Raw genomic sequence first — 24611 nt, forward strand, 5'->3', positions numbered from 1 at the left:
AAACAAAAGGCTTTGGCTAGTTCTGTTGTTGCATCTTAACCCACTCTCATACTCAGCTCCTTTGAAACAGTTGAATTTCCTACTTTGCTTAAAAGCTGAAGTCTCAAACCCTATTTTTCTACACTGATCAACCCTCAACTTCACATTCACAGACTTCAGGATCTCTGTTCATTACTCTTTCTGCTATATCCACTTCTCTACCAAGGGCCACTCAGTGCTGGAGCTGGTAGCCCTACAGTAACAACGGCTAGGGCTAGGAAACTGGAGAAGGCAAAAGCTTTGAGCAAAATAACTTTACAAGTACCTTCACTTCTGTGACTCTTCACTTAACACCCATGGAAAAAACAAAGGGGAAATCTCCCTCCCCTAAACCTAAGCATAGACTAAAATATCAGATAAAATCCTTGCAGACTGTTTCACATCCAAACCATGTTTAAAGGAATGGGGATATACTGGTTTGTTTAAAAGCCAGGAAGACAAATCTAGAATGCATTTGGCTCTCTGTAGTATGACAAAGCTTAAACTTAACCACTTAGAAATGAGTACACCTAGGTAAAACCTTAGTGAAAAAAAAATCTGTTGAGTAATACCTAATTTTAACAATATTCTAACACTGGCAACCCCCAGAACCATATGTAGTTTACATAAACTGAATTAATAGCACATAACAGTAACCTCTTATGCCAAATAATCCAACAACATACATCCAGATCTCTCATGTACTTCATTGCATTTCCTGTCTGGAATTCACGTTGTGCACTCAGAACTCTAGGATTCCTTTACTCTTTCCCTCAGAAGTGTTTTGTTATTGACAAATATTACAGTATTGAATTTCCTTTAGGCTCTCCAGAGACCTAGCTGCCCCTCCACAGTAAAGCCTACTAAAGAGTCACATTATCACGCCATATGATCAGAGAACTATCCAGAAATCTTAACTGATCTTAAAATGTCTTACTAATTAATATCATCTTGTCCAGCAGCCTTATCTGACAACTGTTCAACAGACAACCTTCCCTTGCTGGCCTGTTCAATGCAGCCTATAGGTATTTATTTTAGTGTTCCAGAAGCAAGCTGGTAAAGTCAAATTCATGTAATCATATCCATCGCAAGCATCTCCCAACTATTCCCCAGCCATGCATAAGAATTTGGGAATTTTTCTTTTCCTGTGACTAGTTCGATAAAGAAGAAGATGGAGATTGTTCAACAAGAAACCACATGTTACATTCTTAACTATATCACCAGCTGTATCCTACCAGTTAGTATGCCATAATGCCATTCTGTCTTCCAACTTAGTAAAGAAAAGAACAGGGTTTGGTTTTGGAGTTATTTGATAGTTTTTTGGGTGGGTTTTTTTTTTTCCTTTTAGAAAAAAAGTGCTCTGGATTCATAACAATCACAAAATTCTGTCAGTTTTCATAGATCTGCAGTGTGAGAGAGATTCAGTCCCTCGTCTTCTCTTCAAAGGCTTTCAGGAATACATTGACCCTTCTAGACACACACCAGTCTGCCTTCAGGCCTATCAGTTGGTTTTTTAAAAAAAAATTGTCCAAGACAGACTAAACTCTCCATGCTTTGAAGTTTTAGTAGCTGCTCCCCAGCAGTTTCTTGGCAGTGTTTGCTGAAAAAGGTCCTTAAGGAAGCCCTGCAAACCTTGGTAGCAACATTTCTCCCTGTTTGATCTGCTCTCAATTGTCTCATCTGTTGTTGGTCTGTCACCTAACTACAGACTGGGAAAATAACTACTCTTTCCACTACCCTTTTTATAATTATTTACAACATAGGGCTTATGCACTTCCTTACATATACACTATTCTGTGACTACATTACTTAATCAGTAATATAGATACAGTACTTCTCTGTCTCACCAAGGTGTTAGAAGAGCCTGCAGGATAAGAAGCAGAAGGCACATCTTGATTCCATAATGAAGTAGTTATACTTCATACTTGCTACTAATAAAAAGAACAGCATACAACTTCGCAGCATGTGGTCACTTTAAATAGATGGGAATTAAGGGAAATGAAAAAACAAACAAACTCACAAGTACAGAAATCCACTAGAAGTGTCATAAGTTGTGTTACTTCCTGAAGTACTTACGGAGCTGTGAGATAGCCTTCCAAGAAGCCAGCTGCATACATGATATCTTCATTGCTTAAGGTCTGCCTGCCGTAGCCTGCTCTGATCTCCAGAACTCCCCAACCTGTTGTCAACATAGTGTTGTTGTAGAAACCATAGGCATCTCCACTCCTGTCCAGTATATTCTTGAGCTGAAGTGTTTTTTCAGCTCTATTCCAGTACACAGTTGCATAGTGGATTTCTATGGTGGAGAAAAGGGGCAACGGAAACAAACAAACATTAATAGGTATTTCCTATCCAATACTGAAGTGTCAAGACAATATTTTGGCAATTTTAAAATTTGACAGCTCTCCATCAGGTTTAGTTCTTATGGAGAACAACACTTAATGTGTGGCATGACAGCTAACTGGAGCTTTACCAAGACAAAAAACTTACAGTTAATATTCTCATGGTACTCTTCTGGAAATTATCTACAACTCTTTCACTGTAGAATTCCAACATAGCTGAGACTTGACATAAAATTCCAGAAGTATTTCCTTATCTGGTCCATAAGAAAATCTATACAAATCTTACTGAAATTAACTTTAGAAAACAGCATGCCTTAGCAACTGCAAAGGATCATAAGCTACTTTTGACTTGGTTTTCCACCTAATGGTTCAAAAAGGCTGCAAAAGTTTCCTAAACTGTCTTTCTGGTCAATTAACCCTGGAAGTGGCATTACCCAACAGGAGCACCAGAACTCAGTGGATCACAGCCTTAAAGACAAAAGCACCACAGGTATGCAATCTTTTGTAAGACACACAATCCCCATCACCCAGCTGAAATAGAATTGATCCCAAGTACAAAATTAACAGAAAGGAAAGGCACTAGACTGCTCAGAGTTCTGCTTGGACTGCTGTTTAAGAAATGTTCTTAATTAATTGGGCTTTAATCCTGCTCAGCTGAAGAACAAAGAGCAAGATAAAATGCTTTACAAAAAAACCCCACTACACCTCAAATTCAACCTTCCCTAAAATGGGACCTGATTATATCAGATCTCTGTTCATGACTGATCAAATCATTACTACAGTATTACAAGTGAAAAGAGTTCAAAAATCTTGAGTCAAGAGTTCCCAGAATTATTTGAAACATTTTAAGGGATAAACTCAAACAGAACTACCGAGAAACCTGCAATGGTTTTATTCCCCTGACCCTTCTCCAGCGTGTGGCAACTAGTCCTGCCAGTTTAGAGCAATGAATTAGAATTTGGTTACTACTCCTTACATCAATTTGTTTTGTGTATCATGCCCATAACAGCTGCAAACTAGAAAGCTAGATCTAATTCTGGATGACCTTACACAACATACTTATTATGCATGCTATAATAATGGAACCATGTAAAGAGCAATATAATGCCAGCACAACACTTTATGGTCTTCAAAATGCTGTAAGTAAAATGTTTGTGATAAAGCAGCAAGTTTGATTTCAAATTAAGTACACACACTTTATTCAGTCCTCTAAAACATAAATAAACTATTTTTATGAAGAGCCATGACATATTTGAATAAAAAAGAACATTTTCCAAGAACTAAACTCGTTCTCCTACTAATCACTTTCTGACAGAGCAGTTACTCAGTTGCTTTAAGCCAGTTTTCATCTATTTTACCAGACTGTTGAATAATCTGTGTCATTCAACAGCTGGAAAGCTGTTATTCTCCTAGAGTTCCAGCAAGAATAGCTAAAACTCTTTCTTAATGAGAATCATAGAGTGGCAGAGTTTGGAAAGGGACCTCTAGAGGTCATCTTGTCCAACACTGCTGCTAAAGCAGGGTAATCTACAGCCAGTTGCCCAGGTTTCATATCCAGACAGCTTTTGAGTACTTACAAGGATGGAGGTTTCACAGCTTCTCTGGGCAACCTGTGCCAGTGCTCACTCACCCTCATAGTAAAAAGGTGTCTTCTAATGTTCAGAGGGAACCTCCTGTGTTTCAGTTTTGCCCACTGCCTCTGGTCCTGTCCCTGGGCACCACTGAAAAGAGCCTGGTTCTGTCTTCTTTACACCCTCCCTTCAGGCATTTGTACACATCCATGAGATCCCGACTGAGCCTCCTGTTCTCCAGGTGGAACAGTCCCAGCTTTCCCAGCTATTCCTCATGTGAGAGCTGCTCCAGTCCCTCAATCACCTTCACAGCCCTTTCCCATACTCTGTCGAGTAGCTCGATCTCTCTTGTACTGGGGAGCCCAGAACTGGGCACCGCACTCTAGGCATGGCCTTACCAGTGCTGAGCAGAGGGAAGGATCACTTCTCTCAACCTGCTGGCAACACTCCTAACACAGCTCAGGAGACAGTTGCCCTTTTTTGCCATAATGGCATATTGCTGGCTTATGTTCAGCTTGGTGTCCACCAGGACTCCCAGACCCTTTTCTGCAAAGCTGCTTTCCAAAGTCAGCCCCAAGCATATATTGGTACATGAGGCCGTTCCTCCCCTAGTCAGGACTTGGCATTTCCCTTTGTGGAACTGCACGAGGTTCCCGCCAGCCCATTTCTCCAGCCTGCTGAGGTCCTTCCGAATGGCAGCAAAGCCCTCTGGTGTATCATCAGCAAACTCACCGAGGGTACACTCTGCCCCATCACCCAGAGAGATAATTAAGGAAGATGCTGAACAGTATTGACCACTGGCATACACGACTGTTACTGGCCTCCAGCCAGGCTTTGTACCACAACACACTATGTCAGTCTTCATGAGACACTTCTCAAGCGAACAGGAAAAGCGTTAACTAGAAACGAATTTTAGTAGTGAAGGAACTGTGGGGTTTTTTTCTCCCATTCTATGAATAGAAGTTTTTACACAAATCTATTTAGAGATGAAGTCACTTCAGGGTCTTGGAACACAGTGTTTAAAAAACATGTTTTTCATCTGCCAGGTACTGAGGCTATTTAAAGGACTGAGACGTGACAAACTTTGGATAGCTTTTCAAGCAGCTATAACATTAGTTTTCTGTTATGTCCTTAACTATCTTCTAGTAATACATGCAGTAATTGCTACTTTAGATTAAGGGTAAACATGGGAATCACTCAGACTGAAAATATCTATAAATAGAAGAGCAGGCTGGTAAAGGTCATCATTAAAAAGAGTCAAAGGCAGGCCACTTCACAAAGCTAAAACTTATATAAGCAAAGAGGTCAGGGAAAGGGAGGTCCTGAGAAGAAGTGGTGCAAGTGGTCAATGCAGAACACAACTTGCCTGTCCAACAGTAAATGGAAAGACTGATTCCAACCAAGAAGCCCACTGTGAGGCAGGGGAGAGGCTGGCCACATGCCCAGTACACAAAGACAGCTGAAGAATGGGTAAAAACAGCAAGAACCAAGTAGGGCAAAAGATAATCTTCTTCCCCATCTCTTCAGTAGGCTGCAAAAAGGTGGTAAGTAGTCAAGAGGAACCAGGGTAGCTGGGCATTGTTATTAGTGCCCACAGACTAAATATGTCAAAGTAAGTCAAAGAAACTTTCTTCTACCTAAAGCAAAATAGCCATCGCTTTCTTTTGTAAAAGAAGGTTGATCCCAGTGCCAGACAGACCTGACACAGGTACTCTAACACAGTAGGCTGTGTTTCTTTGTTTTATGCTCTGCCAGAGCATGAACATGCAAAGCTATTTTCAAAAGTCAGAACAAACTTTTCAATTACCTTTGAAGTTTGCCCTGCCCCAACTTCACTACATGACAGATTTAAACCAAAGGAAACCAGGAGTAGAAGAGGATGGGAAAGAAGGGGAAACATTAAATTACAGGATAATTTGCAACAAACCTGGAGAGGCCTTTAGAGGAACAGCATCAAGGCAGCTGTCATAGATGTGACTTAACAATAATGCTGGAAAAGACCATTTCCCATTACTGAGTTACTATTTTTTTCCCCAGCTCATTCAATTATGGTCCCATTTCACCTCACTAATTTTTATGTCAGTTTCTGCAAATCTAACTGCCCTGGTCTAAAGAGTCAAAATGCCTACATGCAAAATCGCTATGTTTATTTCAAGGAACATGTATATAATCATATAGTAACTGTTATAATTTAGAAAATAAGTCTTTCTCTTACTACAGCTAGAGTTAAAACTACAAGTTTGTAAATCTGTGTACACTTAAAACATGCTTTACAGTGTGACTGAAGCATTTGCTATCACCCAGTCTGTTACAATTTTAAGCTGCATTCATCTAAACTAGCAGCACTACCTTTGCCAAGAAAGCCATCCAGAACTGAAGTATAACAGGCAATGTAGATATTCAAGAAGCAACTACACATTTCCAAATAATCCCATATGTGTCCTGTAACTACAGGAACCTTCCCCTTGAATAATGCTAATATTTTTATGTTTATTTTTGGAGAGCGAGGCAGGGGTCCAGGTATCCCGTACGCCAGCAGCTCTATTGGTAACTTCTACCATATGAATCCAAATCAACTTCTCCATGAATCTCCAAGTCATCCTCTTATCATTGAGGTTAGACTTCCCAGTGTGTAGCTGAGAATGCTGACAAGTATTTCAGCCTATTAAAACTGAGAAGAACAGAAAAGACTGGGACAATCTGTGCTATTCCATAAAAGTATCGCTCAGAACAACCTAAATAACAAGCCAAAGCACACTATTTACTGCAATGAATGACTCAAAATCCCTGGGGACAGGGTAGGTCAGTGGAGTTACCATTCCCTTCCATGCAACCAGCCAGCCAGGAGAACTGCATAGCATCAGCAACACAGAGTTCCACCACAACCACCAGTATACTGTATGGTGGGAGACAGAACTGGAGAAGTGCAATAACAAAACAAGCATGGAAATGAAGCGTTCCTTCTCCTTTCTGCAGTCAGTAGGAACTGGGAGGAATATTTCCTCAAACTGCCTGTTTTTAAAAGATACATCAATGATTTTGTTAAAGATCCAGAAATAGGGACTACATTTGGGAGAGTGTTAAGAATTTCTTCAACAAGTAAGAAGTATCTGCTTTTAGCCAAGTTTATACCCTAAATAATGGAAAAATGAAAATATTTTGGCCATGGCTTAGTGGTAATCCCCTTGGTTTTTAGGCTAAAGTGACAAAACCATTCTCTGTCTTTTTGGTTCAATACAGTCACTTGCAAGGTTATGTTAAAAGTGGAAATTGTCTTTTATTTGGTGGCAGCGGGAGAGTGAAAATGCATACATGTTCATAAGAATATGGAGAAAGCAATTAAAGGAAACACTAAAGTAGAGGACCGAGGCAAGATGAAACAAAGAGGAAACCGGACACTGAAAAGGACATGAACGAGTAGCAGTAACTTGTAATGAAAGAATAGAATAGTGGAAGAAAGCAGTACAACTAGATGGCACAAGACCATCTAACAAACACTATTTGATAATTGTCACTGATATTTATTAAATAAACTATACCTACAAAAATAACACCTCACATGCCTTAAGACTACCAGTAAAATTTGTTCGGCAATATGCAACAGCTGCTTTTCCTTATGCTTTCCCAGCCATAAGCTGTTTTAAAGACATACATATAACTAGGTAGGCTACTGGACTTTCCAACTGAGAAATTAACAGAACTCCCTTTTCCTTGTAGATGAAAGAGCTGCAGTGTCTGGGGGTGAGAATTAATATTAGTATTTTTCTTGGTCTGAGAAACAAGCCAACTTACCAGCAACGAAGCATGGATTAGGTTGCATGTAACAACCTAAATTAACAACTGTGAGCATCTCCTAATAACAGGAAAACCCGTGGCTTCCTTAACTATTATTTTTTATATTTAATTTACATGCCTATTTTTATCTCCGCCTTTTCAATTGTGAAGGTTTTTGTAGATGTGTTAGTACATATTTTGTAGATTGCACCTATACACTTTCCACTAAATGAGGAAGCCATCACTCTGCTGTTTCAGTGAAAACCAGCTTTGCACAACTTAGAAACAGAAAAAAAACTAGTAAAAAGTTGCACATCTCCTGTTTTCGGTATACGCTCTCCTACAGCTGATGTTCAGTAGTAAAGATTATATTAGCACAGTACAGCATTTAAATATTTCAGGTCAACCTTAACAGGGAGCATCTGATGTTTCTGCTCAATTTTGTAATTTGATATTTTGTCCTATTTTCCCATTAAAACTTTTAGAACTATCCTTTTAACTATTCAAAAAAGGTTGTATACCTCTATGGTACAACTGAGACTTCCAAGTACGGTTATGATTAGAATCCATTACAAAACAAATGTTAAGTACTTCAGGACTTCTTCAGAGATTAGCTTAAACCACACGAGAGCTTAACACAAACCCCAGTAATTTTCAATTAAAGGGGTAAATGCTTTCTTGTTCTGCTTGAATACAAGCTATTTGTGTTTTCTGTTCTACTGGCCTTAATTCATCCTATTTCCTCTTACATTTCAGATCTAAATAATTTGCCAGTTTGCCTCTAACAGGTCTGTCATTATTTGAAGCCTAATCCCCTGATTTGTTCTTACATGAGAGAGAAGTAATATTCAAATGTGAACTATTAAGAGTTTGAGTCTGGTATGGTTTTCATGTTCACAAGGATACTTACTAGTAAAGCTTAGCTAATGAAGTAAACTTGCCAAAACAGTTATAGGTCATCCAAAGAGGAAACAAAAATAATAAGTTTCGTAAGTAGCTTCACTAATCTCCTAGACCCTCAATTTAAGTCATTTTTACCAGAGAACATTCTTCAGAAACAGTTTCCAAACTGTATGATGAAGAATCTTCAAGGCATTTGAAATGCCAAAAAAGAATGAACCAATTACAAAAAAAATAAAATCACAATGCTGAAGGCCAAGTTTACTCCATGAAATAGCCTAAAGGCATTTCTATTTGCTCCTTAGTGGTTTTCTACTTCCATTGTGATATAAGGAAACAGGCAGGTATTGCTGAAAGTATTTCATACTCTCAACTTCCTTTCACTTCCTCTGCATCATTTATGGTTGACCCTTCCCTCAATCCTGCTAATGTAGTGGTAAAGTTTTTGCCAATTCAGTAAAGTTTGAAAGGCAGGTCTGCAAGGTGAGGTAGGGCTGTCTGCAAAATGATACGCTTGTAACATTTTGGACACATTAAAACAACTGTTAACTGAATTTCTCCTTGTTTTGTGGCAATTAATAAATGAACTAGGAATTTCCTAGAAGATAAGCACTGAATCCAGCCTTTAAGATCTCCAGAATTCATTGAAAGCAGTAAAAGAGGGAGAAAATCTCCTGCTGAGATTTGCTCCCCAAAACCCTACTATTGCCAACAGTACAAATGGCATCCAGAATTCTCTAATGGGCATTCTGCTCCAAATGGCTGCTGTCTGTCACCAACGTCTATTGATCTTCCAGAAGCAGCTTCACTTTCACATACTCCACTCTTGCTCGGCATCCCTTAAATTCCCTCATTTAAAGACTCCTTTCCCTGCCCTTCCAGTTGCTAGTAAATGTTTCACACTTTGAAAAAAAAAAAATAACATCCCTCACTAGCATGTCTTTTCTAGCACATGGTTAGATACCACAGCGCATGGTGCCCACAGCTGCAATGATTCTCAAACCAAGAAGAAATGCAATTTTTAAGTGGAAAGCCAAGAATCTATAAAAAACTGTGAAGCTCACCAAAATATGCCATTATGGCATTTGCCAAATTCTGTTTCCATCTAAATCTGACTCTGAAGTTGCAACAAGAATAAAGCCCTAAAATCAGGAGACAGAAAAGCTGTAGCAGTCAACAAGCTCAAAATCATTACTAAAGTTTGTTATTGAATTAGGTTAATGACAGTCTTACAGCTTTAACTTTAAAAGTATTATATTATGTAGGCATATGATAAAAAACAATGGAGAGCACAAAACTAGCGTGAAGTGGTGCTTGTACCATAGAAAACAATTTTAGTTTTTCAAGGCGAACCAGATACTGGTAACATACTTACTCTAATGGCAGCGCAAGTTAACGACTCGGCAAACATCAGATCATGCAATAGGTTTGAGCTCTGAAACACGCACAATGCTCTACCCCACAGGGTAGCAATAAAACCCTGTTACGGATGCAGGTTGCAGCATGCTGTAGGCCACCGCGCCAGAATTAAGCGTCCATCCCAAATGATTCCCGTGCGTGCACATTACATCAAAAACCAGCACCGCTGGGAGTTCAAGGCACCTTCTCATCTGTGGAACCCGTAGTTTCCTTCCCCTCGCCCATTCGGGGAACTGGAAAGGTGTTTTGAAAAGTATGCAGGAACGAAGTGCCCCGCACTCAACATCCACCAGGCACCACGGCCCAGCCCGCCCTGGCCGGGGCATGAGGCGCCCCCGGAGCCAGCCCAGGGGGCAGCCGAGACCCTCCCCGCCCGCAGGGCCGCTCCGGGCGGTGAGGGGCTTACGGCCGCGACGGGCGGCCCCGGCACTGCCGACGGACGAGGCCCCCCGCCGCCTCGCGCCCGCTTCCAAGGCGGCACGGGGAGCGTGTTCGCCCAGCGCCAGCCGGGGAGGAGGCAGCGAGGAGCCCACGGCGGGGCCCGGAGCCCGGCGAGTCCGCCGGGGCGGGCGAGCCGCGCCGTCTCCGCAGGAGCCACGGCAGCGGCCCAGGCCGGGCTCCGCCGGTAGGACAGCCCCTCCCGGCCGCCTGGCACCCCCGAGGCTGGGGACAGCCCCACTGCCTGCCTCCCTTCTCCGCCCGCCCCGGCGAGAGGGCTCCGAGGTGAACCTCCCCTGCCGCCCCCTCTGGGCCGGCCCCCGCCCCCGGCTCGCCTCACCTGCTCGGCCCCCCGCCGCCGCCCACAGGAGGACAAGCCCCCAGCAGCAGCACACGCTGCCGCCGAGCCGGACCATGCTGCTGCTGCTCCCCCGCGACTCCGCCGGGCGCCGAGAGGCGGCGGGACTTTAAGAAGTTCCATCGCTCAGGGCAGGTCTCGCCGCTGCCCCCGCCTCCTCTGGCGCCCGCCCCGGTGGCTGTGCCGGGGCGAGAGCTGCCCCCGAGCCGGCCGCCCTCTCCCCTCCGCCTGCGGGATGTGCCCCGGGGGCAGCCGGCTGCGGCGGCCGCTTTTCTCGCCCCGTTTCCCGCCCAAAGTGTCGTGGCGGCAGCTCTGAGGCGGCCGTTGAGCCCGGGGCTGCCGGCTGCCCTGCGGCCCGGCCACCTCCCCACCTGGCGTGTCGGTGGCGATGGCAGAAGGCGCTGGGGAAAGCGTTAGGTCAAGCTTAGCAGAGAGCCCAGGGCCCCAGCATCTTCCTGGGCTCGGCACTTGTTTGGAGCCTGCCTGGCCCGGGCGGGACGTGGGGTGCAGCCCGGGCGGAGGTCAGGCCTCACCACAATGCTGGCCAGCCTGGTGAGACACAAGGCAGTGAGGAGGGAGCGCCAGGCTGGCCACTGGGCTTGCTAAGAGTGATTATCCCAAAAGGCTTGAAGGTTTATCAGGAAAGGCCCCCATTAAGCAACAGGAGTTAGGTGGTGTCTCGTCAAACTACATGTTTTGCATCAGAGGAAGAGCAGCTTTCAGTCCTGTTGAGAAGAAAACTGCTGTGCGTGTCTCAGCAGAAAAGCTCAGGGACAATCCTTTTCCTGGGGTCTACAGATAGAGACAGCTTGCTGTGGGATTTTCCCCTGCCCCTGTGATTCAGATCATTTTGAGAAACTGCCTTTTCTTCTTTCCCAGTGTTGGATATTCTACTGCTGTCCTAAAACATCCACTGTTGGGATTACGTGTTTTGGTAATTGTTAAAGATAGTTCAAATTTGATACCGCTGCCTGTAATAGCCTCATATAACAAGGTCACATGCCAAACAGTTCAGGCCAAGTAGCAAGCCTTGGCCTGAAGCCCAGGGTAAAGCCATGTAGCACTGCTGCTGGCTGAACGGATCCTTATCGATCCCTGCTTTGTTTTGGGGTACTTTTCCCTAAGAGATAAGGATAAAATACAGTACTGTTACTTTTTTTTTTCCTCACCAGAGAAAAATAACTCTTAAATGTCAAATCATGAATGGATGCTGTGTTGGAGGCATATATTCAAAAGGCTTTTCCAAATGAAAAATTCACCTCCATCACATGCTGCTCTCAGTTTGACTGTATTGGTGAAATAAAATACAAAATTATATTTTCTATAGAATTCCCTGTATAGGATTACTACAGGGGGGAAAAAAATACACTCTGTACACGTCATGGGCATGGCCAGGAACTGGAGGCACATGTGAACCAGGATAGAGAGCACAAATACACAATGATGAAACAGAAGGGGAGTGTGGATGAGTGATGAATGGTGCTCCTCAAGGGGCTGCTATTGAGACCAGTGCTGTTCAACATCTTTGTTGATGGCATGGACAGTGGGATGGAGTGCACCCACACCACCACCAAGCTGAGTGGTGCAGTCAACACGCTGCAGGGAAGGGATGCCATCCAGTGGGACCTCAAGAGGCTTGAGAGTTGGGCTGGGGTGAACCTCATGAAATTCAGCAAGGCCAGATGCATGGTCCTACGCATAGGTCGGGGCAATCCCAAGCACAAATACAGGCTGGGTAGAGAATGGATTGAAAGCAGCCCCGAGGAGAAGGACTTGGTGGTGTTGGTTGATGAGAAACTCAAGATAACACAGCAATGAGCACTTGCAGCCCAGAAAGCCAACCATATCCTGGGCTGCATCAAAAGAAACATGACCAGCAGGTCAGGGAAGGTGATTGTCCCCCTCTACTGTACTCTCATGAGACCCCACCTGCAGTACTGTGTTCAGCTCTGGGGCCCCCAACGTAAGAAGGACATGAACCTGTTGGAGCAGGTGCAGAGGGCCACAAAGATGATCAGAGAGCTGGAGCACCTCTCCTGTGAAGATGTGCAGAGAGTTGGGGTTGTTCAGCCTGGAGAAGAGAAGGCTCTGGGGAGTGGGGAGACGATATAGCAGCCTCCCAGTACCTAAAGGAGACCTACAGGAAAGCTGGAGAGGGACTTTTTACAAAGGCACGTTGTGATAGCACAAGGGGTAATGGCTTTAAGCTGAAAAGGGGTAGATTTAGATTAGATAGAAGGAAGAAATTCTTCACTGCGAGTGTGGTGAGGCACTGTCCCATCCCTGGCAGTGTTCAAGGCCAGGTTGGATGGGGCTTTGAGCAACCTGGTCTAGTGGAAGGTGGAACTAGATGATCTTTAAGGTCTTTTCCAAACCAAACCATTTTATGATTCTATGATTCTACGCATGACAAAAATGAGATGGCGACAAGGGTGGAGTCTGAATATGACCTAACAGCTACAAAGCTCATGATGTGTATTTGGAAAGATTCACTTCCACATGCTTCCAGCCCAGTGATTTGCAGGATTTTTTTTAATGTGAGTTAAGTTCCAATGAATGGTGATGACACAGCCAAAATCCTTTCCACTTGGAGAACAAAAGTTTATCTCACACTAGGTTTATAATATAATGTTTCACTGCTTAAAAAAAGCAGGAGAGGTGAATGACTAGACCTTCAGTGACAGATTTCTTATGGTAGAGAGCTCTTTGATCTAACATTTGGTGACAAGATGCAACGGTAAGGCATTGAATCTAAGACAGATTCAAACTAGAAACCAGCAGCAAACTTTTAAAATGGGTAGTCAAAATTGGTTTTATTGTCATGTATGGTGACAGATACATGCAAGGACAAAACTATGTAGAAAACAAACCTACCAGAAGATAGGTCCATCAACTCATTGCTAAGGTAACTATTTATCTTCAAATAATTATATGAAATTTATGAGCTGAAGAACGCAGGAAAGAGAAGGGCTACTGAAAACTAAACACTGTTTAATGGTCTCAACCAGTGTCAGCGGACATTTGCTGTAAAATAATTTTTATCTCAGAGGTGCCAAGGATAGAAGCCATAAAACTCTTCTTCAAAAAATAGCCTTACATCAATTCAAAGATCAGAGCAGGTCTGCCTAACATAGTAGTGGTGGGCTTCTTCAGGCTTGAGGAGTCCAGCGCTTAACACTGCATTACAGCTACACTGACTGAGTGTATAGCCCAGTGGTGCCATTTGCACACTCAAATGCAAACACAGAGACCAAGCTTGTCGATTGGCACCGTGGGGCAGTCAGTAGCAGACTGCAGTCTTTTAATGTACAGATATTCTTTTTAACACCTACCAGTTTTAGAATACAAGTAATTTTTTTCTATCCTCATTCCAATGAACACTTCATTAGGACACAGACATATATATTTTATATATATATATATATATATATGTATTAGAATATAATAGAATATGGTATGGTATTAGTGCCAGTGCAACTGTAAGATCAGTTACACATAATGCTGTGGCTATTGGTTACATATTATCTGCTGTTTCTGTGTATACAGTGTTCCTGAGTGTGGGAATTTACATTCTTTAAATAAGAGTATAAGCCCTACAGCACCTCAGTATTTAGTTTTTCCAGTATTTCATTTTTGCACTTCAGATCTGTCTATTTACACCTAGGTTGTTCTTTTTGTGTGTGTGTGTTCTTACAAAGGCAGTTTAGGTTGACAAAGAAAAAACAGGCAACTGGCTTGTGCTTTTTAAAAAAATTTAAGTTGTTAACTTGGACAAAAATGCTGTACATAAAAGAACTATTTTTCACCGAATTTTATGGTTTGAAAACTGACCAAGATTTGACAATGGTGAAAGAAGTATCTCTGCTTTGAAAGCCACCAATGCACAAAAGGCCTTTGCAAAAATTTCACTCACTAGTTGTTATTTCTTCATATGAATGCTGATTTTCTTTTACACGTGTCCCTTGTGCTTTGGTTGCTTTTTAAAGCTGTTTATTAGTATAAATGCCATGATATCAGTTAATGAGTGAATCATCTGAGTAAACCTGAGTTCTGCCTGGTTGTGAAATTTCATCCAAAAGTTGAATTGAAAGTTTCTGAGGTTTAAGGAGTTCAGATAAGTTTTTCCTTCATTTCTGTTGCACTTCTGATTTGGAGGCAGAAGCAGAAGTGGAGAAAAGATATGAAAGTGTGTGGTTTTGCAAGATTTCCAGTTTCATTTTGCAGGCCCAAGAGATTCAGAAAAGCTTTAGAAACCATACAACTTCTGGAGTAATCTCCCAAGGTAAATAACAGAAGTGTTGTCTCTTGAACAAAGTCAGCTTGATTTAACAAAACATGTGAGAGACAGGGGAAAAAAACAGAAGCAGAAAAATGGAAACATATCCAGGATTTATGTATGATATGTTTAATGTTATTTTCAAATATATTACAGCAAATCTTTCTTCAAATAAAAATTACAAATTAAATACAACATTTAAAAATCATGTCAAGTTAAGGCTTTGCTGTGAATATTTTTAGAAGTGGATTATTGAACTGGCTATCACATTTAAAAAGCTAACCAAAACAAAAAACCCCAAACTATTTTCCAGACTCAAGTGCAGATATTTTCATTTACCTCAAATCAGGCTGCATGTGTCCTACTGAAGTCATCCAACAATTTCAATGTTACAGTGGAGAGAGGTTTGATTTACTCATAGCAGGTCGGATGGTAGAAAGGATGCTTGAAAAGGTATTTCCTTTCTGCTATAAGCCTCCAGCCTTCACATGAAGTAGTCCAGAGAGTTGCTGCAGCTTTTTGAGTCACAGTAGACATCCAGTTCTAAAGATATGTGGCAGAATTCTCTGTGCTGACCAGTTGCAGGTATTCCAGGGTACCTGATCGGTAGCTAGCTACCCGTGAAAGCTCTTGCATCTTGGATCCTTCATTTTCCCTTTTCTGAAGAATATTGGTTATCATTTCTGCTAAGTCATCTTGTAACCGCTGCTGGTTCTCCCTGAAAGCAACAGAACAGGAAAAAAAAATCAACAGTTCACACATTTTTAGTGATCCCAGATCTCCAGTGTCTTTTAAACATTTCTATCCCAGGATTATCTTCATTACATTCACACACCACTGATAAAATGTGTGGGTAGAACCAAATTCAGGTTCTGGATTTGGGAATAGAATTCAGGATTTCCATGTGATTTTTCCAGTTGACATGGATCAGAATCTCTGAACAGGAGGTGTGTAGCTGTGTCATTATCGACCTTAAAAAAATTGATCATTTGCATAAAAAGTAAGACATTAATTAGATTCACTCCTAATCAAAATAGATTCTAGCTCTCAACACCATTACTGGCACCAGCACTTGCACCATTTAACTTCTAGTGGGCTTCAGTAACAGAGTTGCGACCTTTTCATAAATTTCTGCAGTGTATCTGGCTTTTGCTGGAGTACCCCCCATATAACATTTTTAAGGGGCAATTTTATCAGTCACAACATATATGAGGAAGTGAAAACAAAAACATCGCTGACCACAGTGATCCAGCTCAAGAGGTACTTTCAATAGTTGAATTCCAGAATTGCCAATTTTATAATTCTGATAGTCTCAACAGATCATAGTAATTAAAAATAAGGAGTCCTAAGTTTATAAAAGAGATGTATCATAGAATTAGGCTGGACAGTATTTCCTGCTCAGCACAGAGACAAACACTTGTACTTTCCACTAAAAAAAAAAGAAAGTTTGTGACATTCTGTAGTAGATTAAAAGTTTGATTGTTTCTGTTTTGCAAATGTCCTGAGAAAACCTTTAGCTTTCTCTTAGCCTCCTCTTCTCTTTTAGGTGCATAGGAATTAACAAGCAAAACATTTTATTTGTGCAATGAACACATTGTGTGAGATTCAAAACTTTTGCAGTAGAAGTAAGTGGTAACTTTACATATGTCTTTCACCATAAGGGAATGGTGATACATACCAGCATATCTGGCAGATACAGTTTGCAATATAATTGCTTCAAGTTGTACTGAAACACAGTCATTTCAAAGCAGATGGCAGCAAATTCCCACTTAGTAAAGAGCAACTATGCAGGATTTTAGAGCAGAAAGTGAGGAACTTACACATCTAATGAGTTTGCAGGAAATAATGCAGTACTTGTGTGCAAAATACACATGAAGTAAATGCAACCAGCTACCCTGACTTCAATTTTGCGTAGTTTATAACAAACAGCACCTCCACTATTACTATATTTTATTCAATACTAATACAAAATGATAGCTCAATTCCAAGATATCAACCTCATTTTTCTTCCCTGACAACTTATCTCTTATGTGTTAGAAAGTAAGTTTTTGTTCCATTTGGAAAGACTTCGTGCCTGTGCAATACTACAGTAGCTTTCTCCACCTCTTCTAGCAGAATACTGCTCAAAATCCTGCAAGTTTCATCCCTCCTATGAATTCCCCTGCAAGAGCTCACAGGCGTAACAGGGATCTGAGCATTCAGTTGCAGTTATCCTCTCACTGTATTGTCACACGCAGGTGCCATTAAGATTAAAATTTTGGAAATATTAATGTTTTTAATTTTTCTGTCCATCTCTTGCACTTAGCACATCAGCAATTGTCCTATAAGTCTTAATTCCCTTCCAAGGAAATGAACAGGTTGAGCACTTATATACACAAATAACCTTCAGCACATGCATAGTTCCACGTCGTGAATATTTACACGTTTATATGCACATATACTGTTAAGCCTCTAACTGCTGAAGGCAAGCTGAGTGGTATAAAAAACCCCACAAGTGCCAGGGAGGAACAGTGAAAGCTAAAGTGCAAAGACTGGGAATTTCTCTTCCCTTTTAACATATAAAGATCATCTTACACAGAAGGAGGTGTTGGAAGATTGTATTTCTTGTCCTCAGTACCTGTCAACCAGTAGGTAATCTCTGTTCCTCTGCCCTAAATATGTATGAAAAAGAAGAGAAAGCACAATTTCAGGATTAGAATGTAATTTCCTGTTGTTAATTTATTTAAATAATACTGCATTGCACATCGTGCTGTGTTTGTCTTTGCTTGTTTTCAGTAACTGATGCTCACAGCAAAGGTTTAAAAATCAGATGTGAGAAGAACAAGAATGGAGATACAGCTGTGCACCCACTCCCTTGTTCCATGACTTGAAACACACACTGTGGGAGAGGTGAGCTGTGCTGCCTGCCATCAGCTCCCAAGCACAGACATCTGCCAAGTGTAATAGACTGAAATAAATGGATTGGTAGATAGACAGATATGGGAGCATGAGCAAATTAACAATAGATTCCTCTTCCCTTCCATCAGATGAATTCACTCCACAATTTTCTATTACAAATGGTATGTTTCATTTATTCTCCACATCTTTACGTTGCTTTAATTTATGATTTAGGGAGCTCTTCATTGTTTTGTCTTTATAGAAGTGTCTTCCACCATTAGAGACTGTGATACCAGTTGGTCTGTAACCCTTGTTCCCCAGCTGTTAATCAAGTTGTAGGGTACTCTCAGCTATATAATATACTTCTGTATTATCCCTCTAGTAGTCTGTGTTCATGCATGCATATTGTAAAGGTTACCTTCAAGTATGTTTCTCCTCTCACTTCATACTGGAATTGGCAGTCTGTTCTTTTCAGGATGTTGATAGTGGAACCACTTACATGAATCCTTAAAGCTAAAAAATTAAGAGGCAATGAAAGCTCAGCCTGAAGATATACCACATAATGATATTGTATATATGAAAGCCGGTGCTATAGCAGAAGCTCCTCCAATTATTATCAACATAAATTCTGAGAGTCTAATTATATAAGAATCAGTTACATCAATGCACAAAAAATCTGACTCCACTACATAGCACTGGATCTAGGGAAGAATAGCTGGTACAGCCATTGACCTGAAATACAGGTGACTATAGTATCTGTAATATTCAGATGCCAAAAGAGCATAGCTGGGAGTAACCTACAGAGAGAATAGTCATGTGAAGGCACTGTGCAGAAGGAAGACAAAATGGCTCTTGGTACAGTTCCTTAATGGTGAAGTTGAAGACCTAATTGCTTCAACTTAAAATATATAGCATATACAGTCAACATATTTACGCAACAAAGCTATAATACAATTCTAGGTTGAACAAATACCTACAATTCATAAAGTAAAATTAAATTCCAGGCACACAAGTATTATACCTTCCAAAGGAACTCAGCCAGTGATCCAGCCTACGTACTCCCTGTTAACCAGCACTAAAGCATGAACAAGGAACAATTCTTCATTGCCCAGCTGAACAGTGAAATAATTGGTAATCAAAAAAAATAGGGCTTCTGCATCTTTAAAACTTCTGCAAGCTGATTAAAAATTGTTCTCAGCTGAAAACAGACACTTCAGTCACAAACTAACCAATAACCTTTGGCCTTGTTACACTGACAGCTAAAATTAAATCCTTACGCAAGCCTGTGGATTCCATCCGTGAAGCTGTGTTCACAGTATCTCCAAACAAACAGTAACGAGGCATTTTTATTCCAACCACACCAGCTGCACATGGACCTAGAAGTGGGATGCAGAGAATGAAAAAAGGTGGATCAAGAGACTGTTTTTGGTGTCTCACTGTTGCAGAGTACTGCAGGGACTGCTGGAGCTCTGTGTTCCTCACCAACGGCAATACTCTGTACCTCACTTCCCAAAGTATCTCCTAGCCTCCCCTTCCACTCCAAACCAAACCTAGCTCTTAGTCTTGCATAATCCAATAAAAGCATAAAAAGGACATAGATGCACAGTGCTAATCGTATTTAAACACAATTTCTGCACAGAAAAAGTACAGTTACTAACTGTCAGGTTTGGAAGCAAGAGAAAAAGAGAATAAGCTTAATTATGGAGGGGTGCATAGTGGTGCCTCAAGCAGTTCCCCAGTGCCTCGGTTACTTTCACTGATGTGTTCCTCCCTTGGTAGCTAGTGTTCAGTTGTTTTGTTGAAACAAGAGGAAATATAAAGATAAAATTTCCCAAAGTGCTTGGGATTGTTGAGCTCTTTGCAGTTCCCCCTTGATAAAAAGTATTTTTATGGATAAATTGAAACATTTAATCCTACATAAGCTTGACAGAACTTTTGCCTCCAAAAGCATAAAATGCAGGCCTGCATTTTTTGGCTAGACAAACATAGCTGGCCATGGCTGATCTCTGCTTTGGTCAGGGAAAAGTGATCTATGAAGGCTTATTTCATACAAGTGGCTTAATCATACCATGAACAATGGCAATTGCTCTTCCTAGCTACTGACTTAAGAATGAACGGGCTATTTCACTTATGGGGGAACAAACCAGTGGCTTATTTACTTCTGTTGCTCTTCCACCAGATACATTGTTTTCAACCTAATTCCTCATGAGGAGAGCAGTTAGGTGTGATGTGCTACCAGACCTTCTATGGATGTCTGTTCTGCTGAGAAACAAGGCAACATTGTTACTGCTGGTCTAGCACTACTGTGTACCAGAGTGAATTCCAATGCGGATCCAAACAGGCAGACCCGGCAAATGTCTAAGCTCAAAAGATCCCATGAAGCTGAGGATGTCCAGAGCCATCATGGAGATGTCTACTGCATGCCGGTTGCCATTCCTCTTTGGTAAACCACTGACCACCATGTAAGCATCACCAATGGTCTCCACCTGTGGAAATAAAACTAGAACTCACTACCTGCAAACACAGCAAATTACACATTTAGTTAAAAGCAGAAAGTCTATCAGATCCTGTTGTTCATGATTAAACATTTTTTCCCTGGACAGCAGGATCAAATAGTTGAAAGTAGCTGACACCTTTTTGACTGTTAATAGTTGAAAGTAGCTAACACCTTTTTGACTGTTAATAACTGTACCCAGCATTCCAGATAATGAATATGTGACCAGCCAGTATAGAAAATTTGGTATAAGCAGGCACACTAAAAGCATATTGAAATGAGGTAAGCTTGACCTGGTTTTCTCTCTTTTGTCTTTGCTTAGAAGGCAGATTCGCAAATCCACCACAACATTCAATTTTATTTGTGTCCCCTGGTTAAGTGAGCAAAAGCAAATCACCTTGTAAACATCATGATGGTCAAGAATGTGGTCAAAGTTCTTGTAGATATCATTCAGCATATCTACCACCTCCATAGGTGTGCTGTATTTGCAGAGTGTGGTGAAGCCAACAATATCACTGAAGTAGATAGTGACTTCTTCGAATAGCTCTGGTTCTACCAGGCCAGTTTCCTTCAAAGACTTTACTACCGGCCTGTGGAAGCAGAGAAGGCAGGAAGAAAGATGTGTAATGTTTCGTATTAAAGGTATTTGTTCATGCAACCCAACCACATCATTGCTTTCTGTGCAAGAAACACACAATAATTTGCTGAAAACTGCCACTGTAATTGCATTTTAGATGCCCATAATGCCTTTCAGCCAGGGACCTCAAAGCACTTACTAATGTTAATTAATGCGCTACAGCCTTACAAAATCCAAGTGTGTTAATAGCCATGAGGAAACTGAGGCACAGACAACTGAGATTCTTGGCTAAGTTCAGAAATAGGGATATTGAGTCAAATTTAAAACTGACATTCTGAATCTTCTGACCTGTAGACCTACATTCTACCTACATGATAAGTAAAAACAGACATATTTTTCTGTTTCACTAGCACAGAAGTAATTTCATCCTGATAATTACGTTGCCTCATCCTGATTTCAGATGAGATATTGTAGTCTGATAATTTCATGGAACAAAGATTCAATACCATGACAGTCAATATTTGTTCAGAGGGACCTTAATTTTCTTGCATTTCTAAATCCAGGAAAATCTCTGTTCCTAGTGGAGGTATCTGAGGAGAATAATTGAGAGACTGAGAAGGTTATAGGTGTTGCACAATGCTGTGTTCCATCTACAATGAAACTATTATAGAGTGGCAGGAACAACAGTGTGAGAAAGGAAACATGGATTCCTTGTTGCATGGTGCACGCAATGAGCTCATTTCAAATTTTCCCCAAAAGTGAATTGAACAGATTTTTTTTAAGAAGAGTCATAAAATCAATACTCTGACTACTTAAATACCCTTGAAACTAGTAGTGACATACAAGGGTAGTTTTACTATTCCAAATGTATGCAATACCAAAATCACTGATATTACCAATATTATAATATCAATAATATTTGTCCTGTCCTGACGCATCCGTCTAGCCCAGTCTGGCCCAGACCACCTCAGTTTCTCTGTTGCATTGCTAAATCCCAGCCTGGAGTTGGACTGCACTCCTGCTCTCCAGCTGGAGTCACTCTTTCTACATAGCAAGGTGCTGGAGCAGAACTCTGTGATGTGGGATCACTGTACATCTGTGTGTTCCCAGGAGGGCAGTGAAGAAAGAGGTTTGTGCTGGACAGGAGGATCCTGTGCATTAAGAGAGGCTGAGGAAAGTAACAGGTCCCAGTACCATCTTGACATGAAACTCCACCATAGGGTGGAGACCTCAGGGACAGATTGTTCTTCTTTCCTTCCTAGCAGGATCAGATTAGAGGGGAAGGAAATAGAAGATTAACGTTAATCCCAAACCCCACTCTCCAAGAACCAGACGATATATGTAAATAAAATGCCAGTGAAAATCTTCCTGGCCAGTTACCTTGGAAGTAACATGAAATTAAGCCTGTCTGCTCTGTCTCGCTCTGCCTTGTATAGCTCTGTCCTTTCCTCCACCAGGTGCTCCAGGTTCCGGGAATACAGCTGTAGACGCCTGATCAGGGTATCCATGTAGCTTTCATTTGTCTGGCCATGGTAGTTACTATGAATAACAGAAATACTCAGGAGACAAGTAAGGTTGATGAAAGCACATTGTTGAAAGTCAAAAAGAGACAAAAAAGGAGCAACAGAAAACTTCTCCAGTGTAGCTGGAAAACTGCTTCCATGTAGTTAGAATACAAAGTGCCTCAAGTGCATCATTCCATTTCTTGCTTGGAGGGCTTACATATACGAACTGAAAGTCTGTGATCCATGCCTGTCACTTGGAGATGGTAATTCTTAAAGCACCCTTAAATCACCTAGCCCTGCTAACATCAGGTCAGCTCCAGGTTACCTTGGGTAATCCATGAACATTCATTTGTAAAAAGTAACTGATAAGCTCAAATCCTGAGAGGAAGCTAAGATAGTAGGTAGAAAAATGTATATAACGTTTAAAAGGAGACTTCAGCCAGAAGAATTAAGACAATTTGGGGCTGCCTGTGTAGAAGATGGAACAATTCAATGGAAGAGTTAGCAGCCCCTGGGCTGGTTTTACTCACAAGATCCTGCAGACTCCAGCCTACTAACTCCTGGAAGCAGAAGTACAGTAAGTAACAAGCCACTCACAACCCCTGTTTGTCTGGCCAACCTGCACTCACCAAATCAGTCTGAAAGTAGATGGGGCCAGGCTGACTAACAGTTAGATTAGTATTGTATCCAACTGGACCTTAAAATCACTCTTACTGTATACAAATATTTATGTCAGGGATGCACCATCTTAGAGCCTCCATGAGGAAAACACTGTGTTGCATGTGGCAAGAGGCAAACTCTTTGCTTTTGTAGAATGGAGGCTTAGGAGCTGAACCAGGACATCTTTCTATTCAGCTGCAGTAGGATTATTCAGTCAATACATTCAGTTATGCTTAGTGCAGTTGTCCTTCTGCCCACGTAAAGTATAAAATTGTGTGAGTACTGCTGGGGTTTGTTGATGAGAAAAGCTTTAAAAATTGGACAGCAATTTCCCAAGAGAACTGATTAAAAGCTCACTGGCTGGACATTGAAATAATTAATTCAGACCAAACTCTGCAGGAACAATGCAGCACTGTCCAGGTGAAAGGCCTGTATAACCCCATGGGGTTTATTCAACTATGGCCCTTATTATCCCACAACTTTATACCAACAAAACTCTGTAATTAATATTTCTGGTGAGTTATAACACAGCACTTCTGGTCAGCTTAATTTGCGACCATCCAAACTCATTTATGGCACAACCCAGCTCATCCAAACTTTCTAATCATCCTCCAAACATTTATGTGCGTTCGTTTCCTGAAACTTGGATGACATGAGTCACTATCCAACTCTCAACTAGAGACAGGGGGTGAATTACTTGAATCGTTTAAATCTCTAACTATCCAGCTTGCTACTTTCACAATGTACCAATCTGAGGTATAGTGATTGTCTTACCCTCACGCAGCTAACACATGCATAGATTCTCATGCACACACATGTACGTATACATACACACATGCTTGCCTACTTTGCCGCCAAAGAACAGAAGAGGATCTAAGTGAAAACACTCAGTTTTTCCACTGACTGAATCATAATCACATCAGCTTACACACTTAAAAATACGAGTTTTTTAATACTTAGGAGGAGTTTGGAACCTTCTAAAAAATGGTACTCCTGCTGCTCACCTGAAAATTTTAGCCAGAGTACTCTCGATTTTCTTAAAGTCAGGCCTTTTCTCCGGATCTTCCTCCCAGCAGCTCTTCACTAGCATATACACCTTCAAACAAAAATTTAAGGGAAGTCCACCTGAGTAAGGGACATAGAAGGATAATGGTGCTAAACAGCACTGGTTCATTAAGGAATTTCCGGTTACTCTTGACTGGCAACATATTAAAATGTGTGACTAACCGTTTTGAATCTATGGTTAGGACACTCACTGCAGGCATCTTAAACTTAACTCTGTGGTGACTAGCAACATGATCTTAACTTGAATTTGCAATGCATAAATGAAAGCCAAGTAAATGGATCCAGTCTTGCAGCTGGTGCCAGATACAGTTATTGACATGGAGCTAAATGCTGTGTA

At 41.3% G+C, this 24611-nt stretch overlaps 2 protein-coding genes across 2 annotated transcripts in view; both read right to left on the reverse strand.

The window, feature by feature from the left end:
* The window catches only part of PLBD1 (phospholipase B domain containing 1), a 39162-nt gene extending 28203 nt beyond the window's left edge, over positions 1-10959 (reverse strand). The window contains exons 1-2 of the mRNA XM_055807772.1: positions 10803-10959; positions 2095-2314 (exon numbers count right to left, since the gene is read on the reverse strand). Coding sequence (XP_055663747.1) covers positions 2095-2314; positions 10803-10878 — 296 coding nt within the window. The 5' untranslated portion in view covers positions 10879-10959. The remainder of the gene's footprint in view (positions 1-2094; positions 2315-10802) is intronic.
* Positions 10960-15209: 4250 nt separating this feature from the next.
* The window catches only part of GUCY2C (guanylate cyclase 2C), a 48286-nt gene continuing 38884 nt past the window's right edge, over positions 15210-24611 (reverse strand). The window contains exons 20-27 of the mRNA XM_013299127.3: positions 24214-24305; positions 22425-22583; positions 20865-21057; positions 20285-20459; positions 19251-19349; positions 18392-18486; positions 17671-17747; positions 15210-15814 (exon numbers count right to left, since the gene is read on the reverse strand). Of these exons, the coding sequence (XP_013154581.2) occupies positions 15640-15814; positions 17671-17747; positions 18392-18486; positions 19251-19349; positions 20285-20459; positions 20865-21057; positions 22425-22583; positions 24214-24305 (1065 nt within the window). The 3' untranslated portion in view covers positions 15210-15639. The remainder of the gene's footprint in view (positions 15815-17670; positions 17748-18391; positions 18487-19250; positions 19350-20284; positions 20460-20864; positions 21058-22424; positions 22584-24213; positions 24306-24611) is intronic.

This window comes from Falco peregrinus, chromosome 6 (genome assembly GCF_023634155.1).
Source record: "Falco peregrinus isolate bFalPer1 chromosome 6, bFalPer1.pri, whole genome shotgun sequence".
Lineage (NCBI taxonomy): Eukaryota > Metazoa > Chordata > Aves > Falconiformes > Falconidae > Falco > Falco peregrinus.